Source organism: Macrosteles quadrilineatus, unplaced genomic scaffold (assembly GCF_028750875.1).
Source record: "Macrosteles quadrilineatus isolate MER2022 unplaced genomic scaffold, UCM_ALF_1.0 Scaffold_2__2_contigs__length_208266976, whole genome shotgun sequence".
Lineage (NCBI taxonomy): Eukaryota > Metazoa > Arthropoda > Insecta > Hemiptera > Cicadellidae > Macrosteles > Macrosteles quadrilineatus.
Genome location: NW_026542595.1, coordinates 76,341,240 through 76,364,908, shown reverse-complemented (window position 1 = coordinate 76,364,908; position 23,669 = coordinate 76,341,240). Strand labels below are relative to the sequence as shown.

Genomic DNA, 23,669 nt, shown 5'->3' with positions numbered 1-23,669 from the left:
ACTCTCATGGGACATGCTCCATGTGAGAGTAATTCTAAATATAACAAAGATTCTTCTCGCCTCACAACTATGTTAAATGTCTCTGAATTTGATCTTCATTCCTCTTTACAACGGTATTGGCAGCATGAAGAACCTCCCAGACAGACCGAATATAAAGTTTCAAATAAAAAAACATTTAGTGAAAACACAATCTAGAGAACCCTCTGCTAGATACTGTGTTAGAATGCCATTCAAACCTAATCACCATCATCTCGGCAACTCTAGTAACAACACCAAAACAAGATTATTTATACCAGAAGAGAAATTTAAAACTCAACCTTATTACAAAGAAGCAATCCAGAAACCTCGTCTTGTAACTCCTCTTTCAGAAGATCCATCAGACCTATCTACACCAATACCTGGATACTTTCTGCATAGTACACCTGATACGATGAATAAACTCCAAAGATGGCATCGATGGAGACTACCTTCATCTTGTTGTGATTCAAGACATCCTTACACCTCCAATGTGTTGGCCACTGGCTAGATTTGTTGAAACACACCCTGGTTCAGATAACATTACAAGAGTTGTGACTGTGCATACGAAGAATGGACTTCTCACTAGACCGGCAATCAAGGTTTTCCCACTGCCTGTACTTGAAGACTAAATTTTATTACAGTTCAGCCCCTTTTGTTTCTTTAACTTTCTCTTTTAATTACTGTTTCTGTACTCGCTTGTTAAATTAATTCATTGAACCTGCGGTTCAAGGGGCCCGGCATGTTTAGTATTCTATGGTTAGTTTTATTTTAGTCTGTCTCCAACACATGTTTTTGGGGTTTACAATTTTTTACTACATGTGATTATTGTTGTTTTGATTATTATTATTGTGAAAAATGGTCTAGAAATACATCTAAGTTTTGTCCTCAATCTTTTTACTTTTATTTAATGGTGATTTTCTCTAGATTATGTAAGTATATCTTAAAAGTTATAAAGGATTTTCTCTTTCTTCAACACTATTAAGCTCAAGACTAGAATCAAGATTAGAAAGATATAACTATTCAAGGTAAATCTCTATCCTTTTCCATTATACATCAAGCCTAAAACTATTCTCTCCTCTCTAAAATTCCCTAATCATTTCACACACATTGTAAAAAGTTCCCAAAGATACATCAAAATTGAGTATAAATCAGCGAATTGAAACATAAACAGCCATCAGACATATATCAAACCAGGTTACAGATTTAACATGGAGAAGGGCATCCTACTTGCAGCATCCAATGAATACTCATACTTACTCATATGTAGTAGGACTGATGTTGATTCTCATTTCCTCGCTGTGCGACTCCATCTTGTTGGCTATGGTGACGTTGTGGCCAAACAAACAATAACGCGGCATCTTGACACCGACAATTCCCGCCAAAACTGTACCGGAGTGCAGACCAATCCGCATCTGTGGGACAGAGAACAAGTGTTCATGTGTAAGTTGGAAAATCCGTAACACAAATTTGCTAGAAAACGTGAACTTGTGAAATATGATCGAAGATCTAAACACAAAATGAATGGTGGAACGTTATAAAGACTCACCTTGATAGGAACGCCTTGGTGTGTTAGATGCTTAGGACAAGTATTGATCATCATGATGGCCATCCAGGAAGTCTGTTGAGCGTGTGTCTTAGACTCCTTGTGTAGACCCGCCGCTACACAATACGCGTCTCCTATGGTCTCAACCTGGAATATAAATATTTAACTTTAAAACTGATTACAATGCATTAAGCAAAATGTACGTCTGATGAATCAGGTGATTAAAATCGGCCGCACTCTGATGAAGCGTTTCACCTGAAGCAAGTGTTGCGAGGTAAAATGTTTCTCTGGATAAAGCACTCCATGTAGGCAACCCGCACACTCATCAAGCAAATGTAGCGAGGCGCCCGCAGGGACGGCACCTCCTATAATATAGGGAGGGCTTTTATAAATCTGAGGATATTTTTCTCAAACTTTGTAGTCTGCGTTTGAGGCTCATATTCCAGTCAGCTATGGTTCTTTTCAAGCTATCTACCTCCCTAGCCATCAACCCCAACAATATGCAAAATTTCCTCGTGAAGTTAGTCTAGTTTTCCTTCCTCTTTCCTTATGAAATTACTTGTGAAACACACAACACGCTAATACAATTTGTTTTGTGACATCTGGATGGACGAGCGTTGCTTGTTCAAGATCTCTGAATTATTCAACCATCATGCATAATGCCCATTCTACTATCCTTCGAGCTCTAGATAACTTGTAATTGTATATTTTACTACCAATACTTAGAAGTCCTGATCTTGTAAATAGCTTCATCATATTGATAGCCAAACCTTAGGCGTAATCAGCTACAAAATCGTAAGGAAAAAGGACGTTTTTGTTTGTGTACAGGGAGGTTTAAGCTCTTGTCAGTGAATCGCTGATCAAAGCTTCAAGAGAGATAAACACCAGCTTCATTGTTTCTAACCGGTGCTTCAGGGTCATCTATCAAATAGTTCCTTTCAGCCAGCATATACCACTGCTTGTAGCACGATATTTCTTAATCATAGTACACTTATCCACTATTCCATGGTCCCTCTATTCTTATATGTTCCCATCCACTGCGCCACAGCTGTTTGGAAAATTCCAATTGTTCAGCTACCGATGTCCATTTTTAGGTGTAAGCTCAGTAATAATATACAAAGGCGGCAATACTTCCCAAATATAAGCACATGTTTCAACTACTATTTTTCAACAGTCGTTGCTCCAACACGAAGATTGTAATGGACTTATTAGAACCTACCTAGTGATAGGGCTAGTCAGAGACCTGAAAATATCCAATATCATTAGCATACAAACAGTTTTAACTTATTCTTGTCGTTTTGTTTTACGTAATGAATGCAAGACCAAGTGGCACGTCCTGAAGTACTCATAAACGAGATATCTGCGTAACTTGAAAGAAGAAGAAGAAGTGGTATTTGGCTGACGCTATGAGCTTTTGCTGCACTACATTGGAAATCCAAAAATTACAACCAGCAATATGGTTTGAACACAAACAGATGTGGCAGCTGAGGGAGGGGACTGTTGCTGTAGTCGCTAGTCAAGTAGTGCTTCATCTTCTACTACACCAACGGACGCATTATTTTCAATAAAATAGTTTGACATATCGGTGGTATAATTTACACAAACACAATCGTACTATACCAATTGCTTGAATCAATTACTAAACATATGCTTGTATGCGTTAGGAAAATTAAAAACAGGTTGGTAGTAGATAGTATTTTATTTTGCTAACTTAGTTTGTTAAATAATGTTGCAATATGACGAAAACGTCGTTCATCATCACACTGGCAAAAAATGTAGTAATAATACGAAAAAGCAAATGACGATTCGTGGTTTAAATATAAAATAACGATTGTTTGAAAAACGTTTTTTGAAGTTTCATTATAATGTTGCATTAACAATTAATTAACGTATGAATTTCTATTGAATAATATTGTTGTTTTATTTCGTATTCTACCACTTCTAATATTCATATATTCCATGCAAAGAAAATGAGTACTGTATGCTAGTAAAAGTTTAAGAAATTACCAAGGCTACTCAGCTCATTATTTTATTAACATCACGGTATTATCTAAAATATCAATTAATTGCTAAAGATAACACTTACGGTGTTTAGAAAAATTAAAATAAAATCCTATCGCAACTAAACACTAATAACAATTATACAAAATTGAATTATAAAGTTATTTTGAAGCTATTTACAATGCTTAAAATGTCCATCGAGTGTCGTTGGTCTCTACGACACATTTTATACGTTGGTATACGTGCAAATTTTACATAACCTACAGTTTTAAAATCGTAATTACAAATTGACACATTTAAAGTCATTAGAAGTCGTTCTTAAGCAGAGATGTTGCATCTCCAATTAGTGGACTGTTTGGAAATTTTCTCTCCGACGAGTTCCAACGAAACTTTTCCCACTCATTCTGCAATAATTGTAAAATTTCCCTGGATCAGATTTAAGTTCTGAGAGAAAAGACTTGATGTCTATCCTCTGGGTGTACCCAATGTTTTCTTCCTTTTGAGTCCAGCATTTGCAAAAACCTTCATATAGCAATAGGTACGTTGATTTCCTCGTCGCACATGTTAAAACACTACAATAGCCAATGACACTACTTTAGATAAACAATATTATAAAAAAATGTTCAGTATAATCTGTGTCTTGAAACAAAATCGTGCGTCGTGCTTGAACCTCTCGCATGCTGGAGGAGAAAATAAGTCAAACGTTTCAAGCAAATTGTTGTGACACATTTTGCTTCGGGTGAAATGCTGGATCCGTGTGCAGCCAGTCTTATTGTGAAATTGAAGGTGGACGGTGGCGGGGTCTGATCTGAGGTGTTAAACTGTGGGAAAAGTACACAAGTCGTTTCACACATCCAACATTTCCAGTTAGTCACACGCAGTTTGGCTTGCACCTCGATTAATGTTGTTTTAGTGAATATTTAACTTGACAATTTCACTTTAGTTTATCTCAATGAGCATAGAAAATGATTGTATCAAATTCAAAGTCGTCTTGGACGACATAAACAAAGAGACTATAAAGCTTTGAGTGTCTGATAAATGTACCGTATCTTAAATAACTTTTTCTTAAATATTTTACCCTGCAAATTGATTTTCACACGTAAATATAATATAAATTAATCCGACGAAACTGTCTAAACATAAATTTTCAGATCAAAGCATATTTTATCAGATCTTTTCTTCCCACAAAATTAAAAGGAACAAAATAATAAAAAAAACTTTGCTTTTTTACGCTCCATTTTCAGATATTTACACTTAATTCTATTTTAATTTTCTTAAATTTGATATTGATTTAGATTTAACATAAAGTTACTTTTAACAGGTCACAACATACTTATTTATTTAACATAATTATAGTACTCGTTTTCCAAAGAACTGCTTCTATCTCAATCGCAATATTGTTTGAAAGTTTTCTCTGCGAAACTAGAAATGAAACGTAACAAGTTTTTACGTTGATAATTAACACAACAAGGAGGAAGTCGTTACCAGTTTGGAACTAATAAGTCGTAAATTGACTCCTCTCAAAGTTTCAGTAAAAATTCACAAGAAATTTAACTTTTCCTTTTTCACGTTAATTAAATTACTTTTACCTTATAAACATCAAGCTGGCCACAGAAAAGATCGAACTGATTGTATAGATTCTCCAGCATAGATATGACCATGAACGGTGTTGCCGTGGAACATATGGAGGTGAAGCCTACAATGTCACTGAACAGCATCGTCACATTCTCGTGGTGTTTGGCCTCTATAGTCTCACCTGTAGACAGAAAATTACATCACAAAGTGATTACAATAATACAGATTTTATTTATTCGAATATTCCAATGGGGGCCTACTGGAGTTAAATATTACTGATACACAGGGTGTTCCGTAAGTAAGTGCAAATGATTAAGTTACAGGTTTAATGGGTCAAAATAGGAAAAAAATAAAGAATAATACTTTCCCCAAAATTCCTTGTTAGGGAGATGTCTCCTATATTGTTTTGTTTTGTTTAAATACACGTTTAAAACTATTTAATATACTTTTATAAAATTTTGTATAAAATTTTATCAAACCCTAATTTATTCTAGGAAGAGTAAACATTTTAAAACATATTTGTTTCAAAATGTCGGAGATTTCAATTTTTTTTACAAAAATTACTTAAAAATGGCTGATTTTATTAAAAATGTCAAGTACAATATTATCTAGCATACAACATTCCCTATCAAACGATACCAATTTTGAAATTGACAAATAGTAAATAACAAAGAAATTCACACCATTTTGGCCCAAAATTAGGCGAACCCTTACTGCTTGGCCTGAACAAGTAAAAACACTAGATTCATAGCAATCAGTTATTCGATGTTTTTGAACTTGGTGATGTTTAATAGAGAATTTAAAATGCCAAATGTCAGTGTTTTTGTCTTTTTATTTTAACTAACCAGTTTTTGGAAAGTTATATAAATTGAATCGTCCAACATTTTCAAACGAATAATATGTTTTTATATTATTGTTTTTTTTTTTAGATTATGGCTTAATAAAATTGCATACCAAATTTCACAAAAATATCTAAAACAGTTTTTGATATATCAGTTTAAAACACAAAAATCAAAATGGTGGATATCTCGTTAATAAGGCATTTTTTTTAAACATGTTTATGCTTTACTTCCGTTTTATTTTTTGACCTATTACTAAATTGTTTGTAATTACTTACAGGATCCCCTGTATACAGTACATGTTACTATAAAAATATTAAAATTCTAAAAACGTATTGCTCTTGGATAAATGTTTATATTAACATCTACTATAATTTACAAACGTGCCCGATAAAACCACGGGGAGAGGGTTGATAGGGGTTTGGACATTTTAGCCTCAATCAACTCATGTTTTCAAAAATTGAAACACATCTAAATTATGTTTTTTCTAATTAGATTTCTTACCTATTTATGTCTTGGAAGGTAACAACTTAAAGATTGTAAGCTCGAAGGTGTTCTAGCTTGCGAAAGTCAATAGCTCTAATCTTCAACCCCGGTTGCATTACCATTACTTAATACAGATGAGCGTATATTATATTATCAAAACTACAATGAATTCCTTCTTAGGACGAATGAAGAGATATTGGCAATATGCTTTGTGTATTCAGCAAACTGTGTTTATGTCCACAGCAGTATATTGTTGGGGGTATATTTAACAGAGGTATTGGCAATAAACTAGGTATGTTCAACCGGCTATGCATATCTCCTCTCCATGTTATCTCTCCTGGCAACAATATCTGGAGTGTATCACCAGCCAGAACATAATCTAAATGAATAAAAGTATAACATGCTGTGTAATAATGTGCTTTGAAATTTCAACCCGACGAATTAAGAAAGAATTTATATTTTCTGACTTGACTTCGGAGCTATGAGCTATGATAAATGTAGGCTACCTACGACTAATGTTTTTAATGTGGAGACGGAAAGGTCTCCGTAGGCCTTGACAACATGTTTTCTGAGGTTGTGTTTACTAAATTGCTAAGCTCAGATGATGACGGTGAGCAGGAGCTATAACTCGTTATGTACATAGCTTCACTGACACAGCAAGGAGTTTATTAGCCATATAACCTTATCCCGCTGTTTTACTGCTGTCGAGGAAAATGTGGCGGGATCTCCCTTCTATACTTTTATGCTCCTGCCGTAACAGACATAATTATGTATCAGATTTACACATATCAATGCGCATAAAAGTATATTACATTATTGTAATTTACGTTAGAAGCATGTGCTAAATATACAGGGTTAGAAAAAGTGTGGAGACCCCCTGTAATTTTTTTTAACGGCCCATACTAGAAAAACTAAACTCGGCACACCTTTATGGCATGATATGAAGTACTTTTTGGGCATAACCGCCACTTGGTGTACATCCCCAAAATGGGGGATTTTGGGGGAAACTCAAATATTTCAAATGGAAAGACCCATCGAGTGACCCCTCATTTGGAAGGTCCTAACCAACAACGCAAACTAGAGGTCTCTATCTCAATCCATTAAAAAATTGCAGCCAATTGAAATTCTCAGAAGTTAAATTTAACTTACAGCTTTCTAAGTCTGGAGACCCCCTGTAAATTTGGTAATGGCTCACACTAGGAAAACTAAACTCTACCCACCTTTTTGGCATGTTATGAAGTACTTTTTAAGCCTAATAGCCACTTGGTTCCCAAACCCAAAATGGGGATTTTTGGGAAACTCAAAAATTTTAAACGACAACCCCCATCGAGTGACCCCTTATTTTAAAGGTAATAATAAAATAACACTAACAACGCAAACTAGAGGTCTCTATCTTAACACAGTAAAATATGGCAGCCAATTGAATATAAAATTGCAAGTTATTTCTTATTTATAAAGATTTCAACCAGCTTCTATTTGTTACTGGATTGGGATATATACCTCTAGTTAGCGTCGTTGGTCTTCTTTTACCATGACCTTCAAAATGAGGGGTCACTCGATGGGTCTTTCTATTTGAAACTTTTGAGTTTTTCCCAAAATCCCCCACTTTGGGAATGTACACTAAGTGGCGGTTATGCCCAAAAAGTACTTCATAACATGTCATAAAGGTGTGCTGAGTTTAGTTTTTCTAGTGTGGGCCGTTAAAAAAGTAACAGGGGGTCTCCACACTTTTTACTAACCCTGTATATCTGCAGCGAGTAAATATGTAACAATTTTATAGGGCTATTGACATAATCTCCTCTATAGTGTTGTGGCTGGAGCGTATTATGTGGTGGCTAGAGTGACATAAGCGGAGTGATTATGTGGTCCAGGTGTTACAGAATGCTATTATGGCCGCCGCTAACAATATAAGCCAACCAGAATAGGAGGGAATGTTCTGTGAAATATAGAAAATCAAAACTGGCTGCAATGCGTAAACGGTGAAATGGAATTCTATATTTTATGTGGACTGTGATAATTCAACTGTCCACAAGTGGTGGTTTGGCATTTTTTCGAAAGGATTTCTCTAAAAAAACCACTGTTCAACAATGGATACTTCTCAATAATATAAGTTAGAAATCGACTAACTAATATTGTAACGATGTGTAAAAGTAATCAGATATCTAAATAAGTTTTAACTTTTTTGGTGATTCACAATTTTAAACTTGATTTGCTTTTTTCGGGCCTATGAACAAAAGAAGATTAAGTGCAGTTCAAATGTAAGAAAGGGACATGTGGCCCCATCCATGCAAATACATACGATACTTTAATTTGTTGTTACATAGTTGCAATCCTCTATTGAGATCTCCAATACACATAAATCTGTTCCTTTACAAGTATATTTGTGGTGTTGAAACAATCTGTGGTTTAAGTGGTTGTTGCAATCTCGCACTCTGACAACGATGGATGGTTGTGGTGTATCTGTCGCTCTGTTACGCTTGTATTTTTGGTGTTCTAACAAACTGAGGCAGTAACCATGGTTGTAGAGCCTTGCTGTGGCAAATACAAGTTTGTTTATAGTTTATCTATCGTCGATCTACGACCGTGACGCATAACAAGCTATACTTATACGAAAATTTTAATTTATCACAAGGGGTTGGGCCGCTTCCTTGTAAAAAAAAGAAAAAAAACATTGGCGTACATAAACATAAGTAAAGAATATTTTCGCATTGTGACTGCATATTTACGGAATGTCTGACGTTTGACTACAGTTATATAGTGATGTTTTAAATAACTATTATCAAGTGTAGCATATCATAGTGAGTTTCACCAGTAATAATGAAAATAAATAAGGGTTATCTCGTAATATTATATCCACATCTCCATTTGCGGTATATCTAACTATGAGTCTATTGTTGTTGCAAAAACTGCGGTTCAAGTAGATATTGTGATTTCGCGTCGTGTCGTTTCAAACAAATTACCATTTTCGGTTTATCTGTCGCTTGATAACAATTGTAGTAGTAGAGTTTGAAGAAACTATTATCAAGGTTTGTATTATAATCTCATCCAGTGATACACACATAACTAGTTTTGTGGTATCTTTTCTGTATTGATATCACGAATCTCGCACCTTGACAACGGGTGAATGTATGGTGAATCTGCCAACCAGCTGTGAGCTTTGGTGGTTTAAAGCGACACAGCAATCACGTTGCCAGGTGTAATAATGGACAGCCGCTGGCCTTTCAATTAGAGCATCGCCCATTAACCGCTGATTAGCTAATAATTAACACATTAGTACACCGAGGGTTTCGTGTATACGAATAATTTGTTTCATTTTCAGAACTCATTTCTATATGAGGTATGTTAGGATTCCATTTGCTTTTATTGCTTGTTGGGTTTGTTTGTTTTTTTTTTTTAGTTTTTTGCCGAAGCAATCTCGACACCTAGAAGCATCGGTCACCCACCATTTTCCTTTATTGTAGAAATACACAAATGGTACGTTACTAAATAAAATTGTAGGCCTTCTCCGGATATTGGTACACAAATTTGAGTGTACAATACTTAAGTATTCTCAAAAGTTAAAAGAGATAAAAATAATGTGATGCTAATATAATTAATTACTTTAAAAACTTAAGCTTTTCCTAACCCCTTATTGTTTGATTAAGAATGTATTTTAGCTTAATAGAGGATATTAAACATTTATAAAGGCAATTATCTCGCAAAAGATTATGTAATTAAATCAATTCATCCCCACTCTCAAAAACTCTATTTTTTTTTTAATCATAACTTTCTAAAGTTAATTGAGACAGCTCATGTATTTGGAGTAGTGTTGCCCGTAACAGGTATTTGCAATAGTATCACAACTTTTATAACTTGAAGTGTTGTGTGTATGTCAACAGGTTCTAGTGATATTGGCCTCATTATTGATCACCAGTCATAAGGGAACTGGTTCTTGGTTATGACACACAAACTATATGTAGTTTGTTAGTCAATATGTCTAAAAGACAATATACCAATCACCTGTCATTAAAATACTTAAAACTTGCCAATAGGTTGTAGTGCTTTGGACATAATTGTTAATCACATATCAATTATATCGATAAGACTATATGCCATAGGCCTTGGTGGTCTTAACGAAATTGGTGATACCAGTTATTAATGTTTTGGACATGGGATATGTCAATGGACGATAGCCATAATTGTTAATAACATGTCAATGGTATCTAGCAGACGATATGTCAATAGGTAATAGTGATATGGACATGGTGAGTTAGTCACCTGTTAATGATATCTAGCAGACAACAATTTAACCTTGTCTTTGTAGTTAAGTATTGATTGGTATCTCAACGTTCTGAATAATTGATGATGTAATCTGAACATTATTATTTTTAGTGTTCAAACTATTTAAGCGTAAAGAGCGTGTTTCAATTAAGAATTTAGATAAAAAGATAAATACTATTTGATAAATAGTACTTTATTTATAAATAAATTAAATTGTCTGTCAAACGAATATATTTCTGAACATAATTTTTCCCTTGTGACATTCAGAAGAAATCTTAAAGCCGTTTGCTCCACAATGATACATTTTGAATGTCTTAATGTCGTAATCCTTATTGCATAAAACCTCATACAGACATTAAAAATATTCTCAAGAACTTGTCCGCCACCGTGCTATGTGATATAAATTTATTTTTTTTTCCAAGTATTAATGATTAATAATAAAGACATATTAATTTGAGTTACTTCTTATGGTTATGAAACTATGCCTTGATTATTACAAAAACAATATTGTATTTCAGTATGGAAAATATTCTAAATTGTTCTTAGGGTTTATTTCCCTATGCATCAGTGAAACGATAACGTGCATTTGCAGTGAATATAGAAGTTCCTAACTTACGAGTGTATCATACGGTTCAACAATTTATTGTTATGGGTCAAAAGCAAATCTGACTTCTGTTACATATGGATACGAATCAGCTGTATTCATTGCAACTATCCAGGATGGTTTGACTGTAGTACAGGGTAAACTAGGATTGCTTTCATAGCAGTGAAAGGCAGTTGAGCGGAGCGATCACATTTCTTGCTTTTTAATAAATCAAAACAACGTTTATAGATATAATACAATTATTTCATTAATTTAACTTATCCGTTTTTCTCAGAACTATCAGCATCCATAACAAGTTTCATAAGTAAAGATGTACACATTCCATACATATCCTTTGTATCGCCTTTTTCTATATTTGCTTGCTAATGTCAGTTGGTGAACACACAGTTTTGGTAAAACCTGACCTAATCAACATTTTCTCAATCTTGGCTAGATTTTTTTGAATTCAGGCAGAAATAATCCTTTATGGATCCATATGATTAGTAGATGTAATTTTGTAAAGACTTGCCTGCTTTAAGAGAATTTCACGAATAGCTTTCACCATACCTTATAAGGTCTGTTTTCTAAAATTTTGAACATTTCACATTTTAAAAGCATCGGTTTTAAGCTAGTGTTCTACATTCAATTCTCTCAAACTTTGCCAGAAGTAGTGGTTCGTGCGTTTCGGACTCATCTTCGTTTTCTACAGGTATCAGGCTGTTTGCTATTAAAAACTTTTGGCTATATTTAATCGACATTTTCACACTCAAACGTTTCCAGATTAAACAAACATTAAATAAGGTTTAAATGTCACAGTAGTGTAAGCCGTTTACTTGCACTGTTAAAAGTTAATAAGACCACATGTTCATAATAGCCTATAAACATTTTGTTTGAGAATACCTATTTATTTAAAACTGCTGATTCATATATTTATTTTAATTCCCAATCACATAAGGTAAATATTATGTGTTATTACCTCATTTTGTTTACTTAAAAAAAAATTGTAAAATACTGTACCTATTCGATCAGTGGTAGTTTCCAAATGGCATGTAATACTTTTTTTACATTATTTAGTCATTGGTCATCTTCAGAATTTTTTTTCTATTGTACTGTGTTTAGGTAATATTGCCTTGATTTTAAGCTAATGCTATGATTCTTTGTTTACATTTACTCTGATTTTGTAACCCTCATGGCAACCCATAAGGCCAATGTTAAAGTAAAAAAAAATTAAATTACTTTTAAATTATATAGCCATTTTCAAAAATTGATTTTTTTTAGTCTCAAACCTTTCAAACATTTGTTGAAACAACATTAGTAAGTTTGATTAAAATATGTTCAGCCGTTATTGAGTGATAGTGTTAAACAGGTAGAATTATATTCGATCCCAAAGAGCTTCGCTTCGCTCCACTCAATAAAACTCAATTGTCTGACTATAATGGTTTATCACTGTAGCTAACGATACACGCTACATACCCTTAAAACAACTACTACTTAGAAATAATCATGCTGGAGTCGGGTTATTTACCTAGCCAAAGACGTTTGGCGATGTCTGGAGGAAAGATGAGATGTAACAGACTGACATTCTTCTCTCTCTCTTTGTCTACGGCGAGACTAGCCTCTTCGATTGAGTTCTTCAGTTTATCCATTCGTCTCTTCAAACCGTCCTGTTAAGAAAATCATGTTTGGCATTAGTTACTTATTGGCATTATTCAATTACAGACAATCCAAGATGTAATGTTTTGAAAGAAAGTTGAATGGTTTCAGAAACGTATGTATATATACAGAGAGAAATATCGTTGAATAGATTCAACTTAACCCATGTGACTTTCTTGTTTATAAATTTTTATTTGTAAAAAGTATCTATGGTACAAACCCAACCTTACAAGATTACTGTGATAGCCAAACGTATTTTTTAAGTATGATTTTTTTTACCACAAAACAATAACATAAATCAAAATACTAAACTGTGTAAGATAACTTACAAATTTTATGATTGAGGATTTTTTAAACATGAAACCTAAACTATAGGCAATGAAATGTAAATGGTATATACCGGGTGTCCAAAACCACCCGTACACCCCTTTCAAAACGATGGAAACCTTTTCTTACAAACAAAAAATAATACAGAACTAGCTAAATTGGGCACGGTCTACCAAATGGTGATAATTTCAAATCCAAAATCACACAGGAAGTGGCTTTTTCAGACCGGAAGTTGACTTTTTTAAATGTAAACTACCAATTTTGATTACACAATCGGATTCTACGTTGAAAAACACATAACTTTTGTCTAAAAAAATTTTGGAAAAAAATTGTTTTCTACCTCTAATCCCCCATTAAAGTCAATAATTTTTGGTCATTCATGTGTCAAAGTTACTCGAAACAATAATAGAGAAAAACAAATAACAAAGATTACATAAAGACATATGATGAATAGAATCAGCTGTTCATTGTAAACACCTTAGCAATTGATTAACAGCTGGTCTACACATTGCTTAGTTTCATTTTATTTTAAAAATAAATCATTTGTTTTTACATTTAAGGGGTCAAATGTAAAAATAAATTATAAAAGAAATTTAACTAAGCAATGTGTAGACCAGCTGTTAATCAATTGCTAAGGTGTTTAAAATAAACAGCTGATTCTATTCATCATATGTCTTTATGTAATCTTTGTTATTTGTTTTTCTCTATTATTGTTTCGAGTAACTTTGACACATGAATGACCAAAAATTATTGACTTTAATGGGGGATTAGAGGTAGAAAACAATTTTTTTCTAAAAATGTTTTAGACAAAAGTTATGTGTTTTTCAACGTAGAATCCGATTCTGTAATCAAAATTGGTAGTTTACTTTAAAAAAGTCAACTTCCGGTCTAAAAAAGCCACTTCCCATGTGATTTTGGATTTGAAATTATCACCATTTGGTAGACCGTGCCCAACTTAGCTAGTTCTGTATTATTTTTTGTTTGTAAGAAAAGGTTTCCATCGTTTTGAAAGGGGTGTACGGGTGGTTTTGGACACCCGGTATACAGGGTGATTGATATAAGTGTGCCAGCCGTTTTATTCGAAAACTATAAGAGATATCAAAAAAAGTTAAATGGTAAGTGCCTTGAATTTTTTATTTAAAAAATTGTAGTCAAGTCAAAAAAATTATTTTAGCCGCCATTTTTTCAATATGGCCGCCAACTTTGATTTTTCTTACGGAACACCCTGTATTTTATGATGTATTCTGGTCGAAAAAGTAATTTTAAGACGATTTTATTCTTGTGATTTTTTTCATAAACCTAACTGTTTCAAAGATAATAATGGTTAAAGTTTTGAAATTTCTGCATGACAAAGAGTTTCGATAAAGGCCTAAGCAAGCATGCCAGCTGTTTTGTTCGAAAACCATTCAAAATTTCACAACTTAAACCATTATTATCTTTGAAACGGTTAGGTTTATGAAAAAAATCACAAGAATAAAATCGTCTTAAAATTACTTTTTCTACCAGAATACATCATAAAATACAGGGTGTTCCATAATAAAAATCAAAGTTGGCGGCCATATTGGAAAAATGGCGGCTAAAATAATTTTTTTGACTTGACTATAATTTTTTAAATAAAAAATCCAAGGCACTTACCATTTAACTTTTTTTGATATCTCTTACAGTTTTCGAATAAAATGGCTGGCACACTTATATCAATCACCCTGTATACTCATTTGGGGGTTGTAAACATCTAACTAGTAAGTGTAAAAAATGTAGCTGTACGGTCTTTAACGGAAAGCCGTACGGCGGTTTGAACAACAATATTAATGCTGGTGCTACCGTTACCTTGTCGGATGTCTTGAAGGTGGATGACGTCCGTCTCGTCCAAGGTAGTGGGTAGTCCAGGGGGTGGAAGCGGTGTAGACAGCAGCGGTGTAGACCAAAGGTGCGGGGGCAACAACAAGGGAAATGACTAGCACTGGTGAAGTTAAAAATGACTGGTATATTGAAAAAAACTTAAAACTGACAGAAATGAAGTTAATTGAATTAAAGAAAATGAGAGTCTATGTAAAGTTTTGTAGGAAAATGTAGCGGACGTCTGCCCATGACGCCGTCGGCAATGCTAGTGAGTAGCGTTTCCAGTAGTCGGAGTGGGGACGATTCGCCGTAGATAACGTTGGGCAAGGTTAGGGTAGCACCAATCTAGGGACTTTAAATAAGTACTGAACATTCCCCCCACCCAAAAAAGCATTTTTTGAGAAAATATTTAAGAAAATTAAAGAAACTGTAAATCTTTAAAACAAAAACCTTGGATAATAACCGTCATCATGAAACAAACCTGTTACCTAACTATAAAGATAATACAAAATGTTGATAATATGTACAAAGAGACAAAGGTAACACTATCTAAACCATAGGGAGATGAACTAACTTATTTACAGGGCGTGTTACAATACCTACAGGGGTTTTGACTGTAACAACTCTTACAACTTGGTCAGATCCTGGCATAACCTGAATTATCCTACCTAGGGGCCAAGTCAAAGGGTCAGTATTATTAGAGTACATTAAAACTAAGTCTCCTTCCTTAAGGTTGATGGTTTTCTCAGTCCATTTGGGGCGTTGGATAAGAGTATGGAGATAATCTCTTCTCCAGCTTTTCCAGAAGTGTTGAGAGGCACGAGAAACTAGCTGCCAGCGTGAGAGTAAGTTTAAGGGTTCTTCCGAGATGTCTTCTTCCGGTCGTGATAGCAGGAGGTCTCCTGTGAGGAAGTGGCCAGGAGACAAGTAGTTAAAGTCGTCATCAGGTGACGATGAGAGTGCGCAAAGCGGTCTGGAGTTCAGTACAGCTTCAACACGGCACAGGAATGTGGTGAATTCTTCAGCCGTGAAATTATGGTTTTGCAGTATCCTTTTAAGATGGTGTTTGGTCGACTTCACTGCAGCCTCCCAGAGGCCTCCGAAGTTTGGGGCATATGGTGGGTTAAAGTTCCAAGTTATTTCTCGTTGAGCCAAATGTTCTGAGATCTGTGAGGTGGAGTTCTTCAGGAGAGAGTAGATTTCTTGTAGTTGGCGTGCAGCACCGACGAAGTTGCGACCTTGATCAGAGTAAATGTTTCGGCAGATTCCTCTCCGAGCGATAAATCTGTCTATAGCGGCTAAACAGGATTCAGTGGAAAGTGAATGCACTAACTCTAGATGGACAGCTTTGACTGCCATACACACAAACACAGCAATGTAGCACTTTGATAGTTTTGCATTTCGTCTCGTGCTTTCTTTCACGAGAAAAGGGCCAGCAAAATCTAATCCGACATTAATAAAGCATCGGGTCTGTTGAAATCGTGAGGGTGGAAGATCTGCCATAAGAGGTTGCGTGGGTTTAGCTTTAATTTTGTAGCAAGTGATACATCGAAATAATCGTTTTCTTATAAGATTTCTTGCACCAATAATCCAGAAGCGTCTTTGAATTAATGCTTGTACTAGTTTTGGACCACCATGTAGAGAATACAAGTGATAGTAATCACATAAAAGGTTTGCCAAATGACACTGAGAGGGTATCAATACAGGGTGTTTTGATGATTCCGGCAAAGGAGCTAATTTCAATCTACCCCCCACCATGAGGGTGTCCGAGGATAGAAATGGAGAGAGTTTTCTTAGTGATGAAGAACAAGGCTTGGATAGTTTTAGAGCTTTTATTTCTTCAGAATAGTGCCTTGTTTGTACTAATTTTATACAACATTCCAGAGCGGCATCTCGTTCAGAAACTGATAACGAGCCATAGCGTTTATCACATTGATCTGATCGTGAGTTATGGATAAATCTCAGTACATAGCCCATGATGTTTTGAAGTTTAATAAGTGATGAAAACCTATTCATCCATTGATAAAGGTCGTTTTGCGGAACAGCATTAGTTGTCAAGGTGTTCTTCGTGGGAGTTTTTTGAGGCTCAATAACATCCGAAGGAAAGTTTGAAGGCGGTAGAGTCCAAGATGAGATATCATTGTGGATAAAAGAGGGTCCATGCCACCAAAGATGGTGACTCAACAGACTATTCGGCATTAAACCTCTAGTGCCACAGTCAGAAGGGTTTTCATCTCCTGATATATGACGCCAAACATCAACAGGGGTGATTTCTGTGATTTTACAGACACGGTTTGAGACAAAGGTTTCTAGTAGGTGTGGTGGTGTATTTAACCAACCAAGCACATTCATGGAGTCTGTGAATAGAAAGATGTCTGATATTTGCAGTTTGTTAATGAGCGGTTGGTTCGCTTTTACTAACTGAGAGAGGAGAAGAGCGGCACATAATTCTAAACGAGGGATCGTAAGTGTTTTCAGAGGAGTGACTTTAGTTTTGGATTGCAGGAGGTTGCACTCTACACTCTTATCTTCACATTCAATACGCAGATACAAGGAGGCGCACATGCCTATTTTGGAAGCATCAGAGAAACAATCAGCTGAGTGGTTAAGTAGTTACTGAGAATGTAGCGAGGTATTTTGAACTGTGTCATAAGGGGTAGTTCTTTGATGAATTTATCCCAAACATTTTGGAGAGATTGAGGGAGAGGGTCGTCCCAGTTGAGTTTTAGCGAATTTCCCTATAGGGAAGTAGCTATTACCGTAGGTCTCATGGTAAGACTTAGGCCCGGGACCGATTTACTTTTTCATTTTGATGTCCCCAGAGGCCAAAAACACCACTCGTTCAAATTTTTATATATGTATATATATATATATATATATATATATATATATATATGTGTGTGTCCGTGAACACGATAACTTGAGTAATTTTTATCCGATTTTGATGAAATTTGGTTTGAAGGTGTAAGGCGGGATAAACTTGAATGAGTTCGCGATCCAGCATGATCGGACCATGGGAACAGGGTTTTATGGGGGGTTTTATGAGATAAAAATTGGTTTTTCTCACTTTTGACCCTCAAAACACAAAATTTCCCAATTTATCTCTAAACCTTCTTAAAGAGCTTAAAAAAACAAACAATTCAGTATATCAAAGTGTTTTTGTACGGTTATTGGTTACCGAGAAAACTAAAAAAATGGTAAATTTAAAATTCCCATGTTATTCTTATGGAGAATATTGTAAAATGTTGTAGTTTGCTTGTTTATGGATATCTTTTGATTAAACTTGGCAAATATATTCATTTTAAACTAAGCAATAATTATTTTACTTAAAACACACACTTTATTAGTTTCCTAGGTACTCGTTAAACCTAATGTTATTTAAATAGATCAATTGAAAATCAATTCAGCCAAATGGAAATTCGCTTAGGCGTCAGGTTTGCTGCGGCGGGGGTATTTCAATCCAAATCTGTTGAAGTAGATCTTTTAAGGTGAAAATAATTGGACTAATAATGCCGTTTACATCGTAAACTCGAGCAACTTGAGACAATACATTGCGTTTGGTTGGTGTTCTGTTGACAGGTGAAATAGAGTAGCAGAAACAGTCAGTAGTCGGGTCCCATTCAAGCCCTAGTACTTTAATCGAGTGTGTAGATCCTAACGGATGGGGTGTTTCTCGACGGTCGGCGGGGATTGTGGCGAGGACGGAGCTACTTGAACTTGACCATTTATGGAGTTCGAAACCACCTGATGAGCATAGTTGTGTGATTTCATCATAAAGCTTAAGAGCTGAAGTCTCGGTTGGAGCACCAAAAACAAGATCGTCAATATAACAAGAGGAGCTTAGAATATCAGCCGCATTTGGGTACTTAGCGCCTTCATCAAGCACTAGTTGCTTTAAAGTTCGTTGTGCAATATAAGGACTGCACGAGAGACCAAAGGTTAGTCTTTGTAATTCCCATTCCTGTACAGGGCCCGTGAGGTCAGAGCGCCAAAACAAATGTTGATATTTACAATCAGCCGGTGTTATACGAATAGCTCGATACATTTGTTTGAAGTCACAAGTCATAGCAATCTGGTGCAATCTGAAGTTTGTGATAATAGTTCCAATATCAGCTTGAAGTTTAGGTCCAGTTAACAGTGATTTATTAAGAGACTGATTTGTGTCACTTAATTCAGAAGCGTTGAACACAACACGAAGTGGGGAGGATGTAGAAGATTCTTTAACGACACCGTGATGAGTAAGAATGTATGAAGAGGGCGCAGGGGCCAAACACATATGACCTAGGTCAACATAGTTCTGCATGTGAGTCATATATTGAAAACGAATATCTGGTTTCTTGTGAAATCTTGTCTCTTGTTGGAGATACTTGAGGAGAGCTATTTTTCTAGTGGAGCCTAAGTCAGGTTTAACGTCTTTAAAGGGTAAGGAGTCCACGTAACGTCCGGTATTATCTCTCTGGATAGTGGACTGATAGTGGTCTTCACATGCCTGATCAGAGGGACTTAAGGGTTTTGGTAAATTTATTTCTTCCATTTCCCAGAACTTTTCTAAGAGCCTATCAGTGCTTTGAGATGAAACAAACAAAGAATTTAGTTCGTGTTGTTGCATGGGCTGTGTGGGGACATCACCCATAAGGATCCATCCAAAGATTGTGCTGAGGGCGCTTGGTTTGCCTTTAATAAGCGCGAAACCATCCGAAAGAATCTCAGTGAAAGCCTGTGCTCCGAACAAAATATCAACCTTGGCAGGGCGGTGAAAATCAGGGTCAGCCAGTTGTATAGAATTGAAACGATTTATCAATGATTCGGGAATAGGTGCAGCCGGAAGTACAGAAGAGATTTGAGGAATTATTACTGCGTCCATCTGAATACTATCGTCTCTGTTATAGCGGGAAGCAACGTTACAAGTGACAAGTCCTTTTGCGGTTAAATCAGATTGTTGGCCAATTCCAGAAATGTTAACATTACATTTTCTGATTGGTAAACGTAATGTCTGGGCTAGAGATTGAGTAACAAAATTAATCTGACTACCTCCATCAATAACAGCACGGCAAACTTGCCAGTGACCTAGAGCATCTTGAACCAACACTTGAGCGGTACCTAGCAGGGTAGAATTACTCATTGAGTTATGCTGAAACTGACAGGATAAAGTTTGAGCAGGTGTAGTGTTAACAGAAGTAGTAGGCACGGGGTTGACGGTGGTTGAGGGCGGTGAATGCGCAGCGGAGGTATGAGGTAGGTTAGGATTCACATTTTGCTTAGGCAGCGGTGCGGTGACTCGGCTTGGTTCATGGAGTAGAGAGTGATGTCTGTTACTTCTGCAAACCCGACAGCTCGACTTAGAAGTGCACATGGAAATGAGGTGGGAACCGAGACATGCGAAACAACGATTGAATGAACGTACTGTAGAATAACGTTTGTGCGGGGCCAAGGCGAGGAATTGATCACATCGATACAGTTGGTGTTCACCTTTACACATAGGACAACTGATAGCGAGGCGATAAGATGACTGGGTTGCTGTGCGGTCAGGCTCAGTTGCACTGCGTTGAGTTGAGTGAGATGAGAACAATGTTTTGCGAGTATGAGGGATTTGTGACTTGGGCAAAACTAAAGTAGATTTGTGAGATTCTTTAGTGAGTTCATAGACACAGCACTGAGCACGAAGAAATTCCATAAGGTCTTCTAAGGTGGGAAATTGCTTAGATTTAAATTCTAACTCAAATGCTTTCCTGGTACTATTGTCTAAATTACGTAGCGCTAACTGTAGCAACATGAAATCTGACAAATCATCTACTTTTAGGCTTTTCAACGCTTGGACATTAATATGAAACACATCAAGAACTTGTATTAAACTACTTAGACTAGGGGTCTTTACAGGTTGCTGATCTAGTATTTTATTGAGATAAAAACAAGCCAAGATACGGGGATTGGTGTAGCGTTCAACCAAAGAGTCATAAGCTAACTTATAGTTGTCTGGATCGAATGGTATGCCTTCAACAATAGACAAAGCGGGGCCTTCTAGTAAGCTCTTTAAATAACTAAACTTCTCCATTGGGGCCAAAGAAGTATTGTGAATCAAGTTATCATACAAAGCTTTAAACGAGTTAAATTGTTCCAACTGTCCACCAAACTTACTTATATCTATCTGGGGTAGTTTAGGTTTAGGCTGAACTGCGGGTGATGGTTCAACATTGACATTTGAAGGTGGATCAGAGGCAACAATCTTGTTGTAGGCAGCCATACATTTATAGTACATGTCATCAAACTGTTTAAAAGGCGCGCTAGTATCTACCCTAACGCTAACATCAGTTATTTCAAGATTGAGGTTATCCATTTCTTCGGAAAGAGATTCAAATGATGAGTACACATTAGACAAATTAGAATACCTAGCAATAAAACTATCTTTCTGTTGTGGCAATTCTTTTACAAGATCGTAACATAATTGTAACTTATAAAAATACCTTTCTCTTTTCTTAACACACTTTTCAAGACTCTTAGCAGCCATTGTGAAATGTATAATATTTATTTCTTTAGCAAAAATAAAATAAAATAAAAATTACAACTATTATAAATGCAGTATTAATCTAGACAAGTAGTGGACATATCAATCATATCATTGTGAAAGTGAGTACAAGGAAATAAATTCAGTAAAATAAAATATAGAGGTAGAATATTTCCAGTTAGATCAGCTGACTGAGTGATAAAGCGAATATTCGGTGCGGTTACGTCAGAGCTATTTATGGAATGGATACAATACAATGCAGAATGTTGTGGTGCGTTAGTTGACCTTGAGACATAGAAACTAGGATAACGGTCAATTTATCAGCGCATAGCTACAAGCCAAAACTTTACAAAACTATTCCTGTCTGTCTGTTCACTGTACAAGGTTATTGAACTCAAACTAAACAACAATTTATAACTACATATAAAATTATTGCAAGGTTTGTTTCATGAGGAGAGAAATTATCTGAGAATAAGTTGAGATGTTTACGTGGACTGTATTTGCGGTTATTAAATTAAGGTGCATAGTACGAAATCATATCCGGGTAGAAGGGCCAAATTGTGTACGGTCTTTAACGGAAAGCCGTACGGCGGTTTGAACAACAATATTAATGCTGGTGCTACCGTTACCTTGTCGGATGTCTTGAAGGTGGATGACGTCCGTCTCGTCCAAGGTAGTGGGTAGTCCAGGGGGTGGAAGCGGTGTAGACAGCAGCGGTGTAGACCAAAGGTGCGGGGGCAACAACAAGGGAAATGACTAGCACTGGTGAAGTTAAAAATGACTGGTATATTGAAAAAAACTTAAAACTGACAGAAATGAAGTTAATTGAATTAAAGAAAATGAGAGTCTATGTAAAGTTATGTAGGAAAATGTAGCGGACGTCTGCCCATGACGCCGTCGGCAATTCTAGTGAGTAGCGTTTCCAGTAGTCGGAGTGGGGACGATTCGCCGTAGATAACGTTGGGCAAGGTTAGGGTAGCACCAATCTAGGGACTTTAAATAAGTACCGAACAGTAATGTCGGTAACAGTGTAATGTCTCGAACTCACGTCTCGGTACCCAACCTCAAAATATACCAGTGCTATTCATGCTTGTAGTACTTTATTGCTCTCCCCTGCTTTCCTTGTAAATTTTAATACACATATTTGAGATTACGTGTACGGACAAATGTAAGGTCAAAAAATACCTCCAACATTTTAGTAGAAAACACATTACAAGTTGACATAGTGTATTGGTACCATTATCATACTGATTTTTAAGATGCTTTGGCAACATAGTAGTAGTAAGATAGAGGTCACAGTACCTGTGCGCGCGCCTGTTCTCCAACAAGCACCACGTCTCTTGTAGCGTCATGCAGAGGGATGTCTGAGATGAACAGTCCCCGACCGTTCAGACTGTCCAGACCGTTGAGGGACGGTGAGCCAACGAACAGAATGGAGTCGGACTCAGGACAGTAGACCATTTGGCCCTTCAGCTCCAGACCCTGTCAAGTATGTCCAAAACTCAGTACAAGCCTGACATAAGACACAATAATGCTGCATTGCTTAAATAAATATCACAAACTGTTTTATTTTCAAATACAGTAATTTTACAGCTCATGTTGAAAATCAAAGACTAAAAGTAACATTTTTTTCTTTATTTTTTCAACGATCCACTTGCATTATTAAGAACAAAAAATAACGAGATATATTTTTAATTTATTATAAAACCTTTTCAATAACTTAATTTAAAAAATTAAAATAATTAATTTCCCTATATTACTAGAATATTATAGCCTACATATGATAAATATCTAGTAACGTAATACATATGATTACGCATAGTTGTACAAAGAACGTCGGTAAAATAGCGATACGCCAACAGTTTTACAGCAAAAATATAGCTTGGTGAAATGTATAAAGAACTGCACTACTTTTAGGTATAACGCACAACATAGAACATGACTTACTTTTAGCATGGATGACGTTAGACAGCCGTTCAGCCGGCAATCTGGTAGGTAGCAATGACGTCACGGCATTGGTACAGTGCAGCCAACACCGTTAAA

At 35.8% G+C, this 23,669-nt stretch overlaps 1 protein-coding gene across 1 annotated transcript in view; it reads right to left on the bottom strand.

The window, feature by feature from the left end:
- LOC128985610 (head-specific guanylate cyclase) overlaps positions 1 to 23,669 on the bottom strand; it is a 100,584-nt gene that overhangs the window by 6,457 nt on the left and 70,458 nt on the right. The window contains exons 9-13 of the mRNA XM_054405251.1: positions 22,929 to 23,108; positions 12,831 to 12,969; positions 5,152 to 5,318; positions 1,565 to 1,708; positions 1,276 to 1,430 (exon numbers count right to left, since the gene is read on the bottom strand). Coding sequence (XP_054261226.1) covers positions 1,276 to 1,430; positions 1,565 to 1,708; positions 5,152 to 5,318; positions 12,831 to 12,969; positions 22,929 to 23,108 — 785 coding nt within the window. The remainder of the gene's footprint in view (positions 1 to 1,275; positions 1,431 to 1,564; positions 1,709 to 5,151; positions 5,319 to 12,830; positions 12,970 to 22,928; positions 23,109 to 23,669) is intronic.